Source organism: Buceros rhinoceros, unplaced genomic scaffold (assembly GCF_000710305.1).
Source record: "Buceros rhinoceros silvestris isolate BGI_N320 unplaced genomic scaffold, ASM71030v1 scaffold20476, whole genome shotgun sequence".
Classification (NCBI taxonomy): domain Eukaryota; kingdom Metazoa; phylum Chordata; class Aves; order Bucerotiformes; family Bucerotidae; genus Buceros; species Buceros rhinoceros.
Window position 1 is genome coordinate 26,105 of NW_010417320.1, and position 2,015 is coordinate 28,119.

The following is a 2,015-nucleotide window of genomic DNA, read 5'->3' on the forward strand; positions in this document are numbered from 1 at the left end:
TGAAGAACTGCAGTTAATCCCAGAGTTAAATAAATAGTGAGCAACTCTCATATAGAAACACAACATAAACTATCAATCACCGACACAGGAAATCACATGAAGACAAAAAGGCAGCTTGTATCAGCCAGGTGCAGACTGCTGTGATGGAAACAGGGAGGAGGGACAGAAAAAACACTACGCTTTTTCTGAGGAACATACCTTAACGAGTATTGGTTTGAACATAGAGGTGATAGAGTCATAAAATAGGCTATGCTCCATATTTTAATAGAGAGAGTGCAATTTCATCTATCCTAATGAACGAAAAAGTGTGCTGAGTATTAGGGAAAATGATCCAGAACCTGGGAAAAATCTAAGAGGTTTGGTTGTGGTTTAAACGTACAGCCTCACAGTTAAGACATCTGGTTTCATTGGTTAGTGTTCCTTGGAAGATTTCATGGACCCACGTCAGATCAGTCTTGTCGCCTTCTTCACTCTCAATGCTGCCATTCTGGAGTTTGCCATTCTGCTTCTCCTGCTTCTTCTCTTCTTGTAGTAAGTCAGCAATAGTGTTAAGTAGGTAGTTCAGGAATTCATGTGCATCCTGCTGCATATAATTATCAAATAATTCTGGAAGAGATCAAGGAGAATGAAAACATAGAGATACGCCACAATATCAGGCTACCACGCTGTCAGCGATCAGGGCGTGCCCTTCCCGCTTCTCTACCTGATGACACATTGTGGTCACACTGCTAAAGAGCCTTTGAAGAACTGTACTTTGCTGTTCTCACAAAGGGTGTTAGGTCACCCTCACCTATTCCTTGGCTTGCAAGGAACAGACAGCTGAAAAACAACAGACAGGGAACTTACTCCGGGCTTTTCTTGGAACTGAAGAAAACCACAACTTTGGTTTGGGGTTTTTTGTTTGGTTGGTTCTTTTCCTTTGGGAGGGAGAGAACTAAAGGAATTCAGTGAGTTGCCTTGGGCCATTAGTTCATTAAGTCCTGCATCAAGGGGCAAAAATCCCCTACTATAAGTCTGTTATCCTTTCAAGTTCAAGCAGAGATGATAAATCAACATACAGAACTTTTCCCCACAAAGTAGCCCTGGGAAATAACCACTGTTCTCATTATAAGGAATTTATCCTACCAGAAATGTAAGAAAACGGGCTGAGTCATTAAGTCTCCTCAGAGAGTTCAACTCTGAGCAACCCCACGAGGTCTGCTCAGCCCATGACAATCTCTAGCAACGACCCGCAGTGTGCTGACACGCAGCAGACCTCTACAGAACACGATGACAATGGGGAGTAACTGGAGCATCGGGACTTGTGGCTGTGCTCTGTACTAGGTCTAAGTGAGCACAGCAACAAAGATATCTAGATAATAAGTTCCTTTACTCATTTACCATTTTCCTTCCTCAGTCGGGAAATAAATTTCTTGGGTGGGATGACTCCCACCTTCTTCTTTTGCGTAGCGATACTGTTGAAGAGATCAGAGAGGCATGTCAGGAGGCTTTCCTTCTTTCGAGGCTGCACTTTGTATGCCAAAACTTTTTCCCGAAATGGACGACAAAAATAAAGTGCCTGTAAGACTGAGTTGCAGTAGCAGGTATTGCCGAACTGGTTAAAACAGAACAAAAGGGAAACAAACGTTTTCACATTAGGTCTGGTAAAAAGTAACAACAGAAAGAGGCTGCTCATTAAGAACGTCACGCACTGAACATGGAACAGTTGACTGTCAGAGTTCATTTACCAGGGAAACGCTAGTACGAATGGTGGGGAAGACTCATTCTGGTATCATCACAGCTGCTAACAGCAAGAAAAGGAAGAGAAGACAACAGTCACAGCGATGCTGGGCACAAAACGAGCAGGAAACCACTGACACACAAAAAAATCCAATTGGGAAAAGGAAGAGCCAGCTTCCATCAGCATCACTGTGTCCCAACTCTACTGCAGCAACGAGAGCTCAGTGCGTGAACTCGTGTGTTAGATTCGCCTGGGTCAGATATGCAAAGTGCCTTTTGGAGATCGTTAGCAAGGT

At 43.5% G+C, this 2,015-nt stretch overlaps 1 protein-coding gene across 1 annotated transcript in view; it reads right to left on the minus strand.

The window, feature by feature from the left end:
• The window catches only part of LOC104495228 (ubiquitin carboxyl-terminal hydrolase 12-like), a 10,229-nt gene extending 8,514 nt beyond the window's left edge, over window positions 1-1,715 (minus strand). Inside the window, exons 1-2 of the mRNA XM_010138169.1 lie at window positions 1,381-1,715; window positions 380-606 (exon numbers count right to left, since the gene is read on the minus strand). Of these exons, the coding sequence (XP_010136471.1) occupies window positions 380-606; window positions 1,381-1,675 (522 nt within the window). The 5' untranslated portion in view covers window positions 1,676-1,715. The remainder of the gene's footprint in view (window positions 1-379; window positions 607-1,380) is intronic.
• Between the last annotated feature and the right edge of the window lie 300 nt (window positions 1,716-2,015).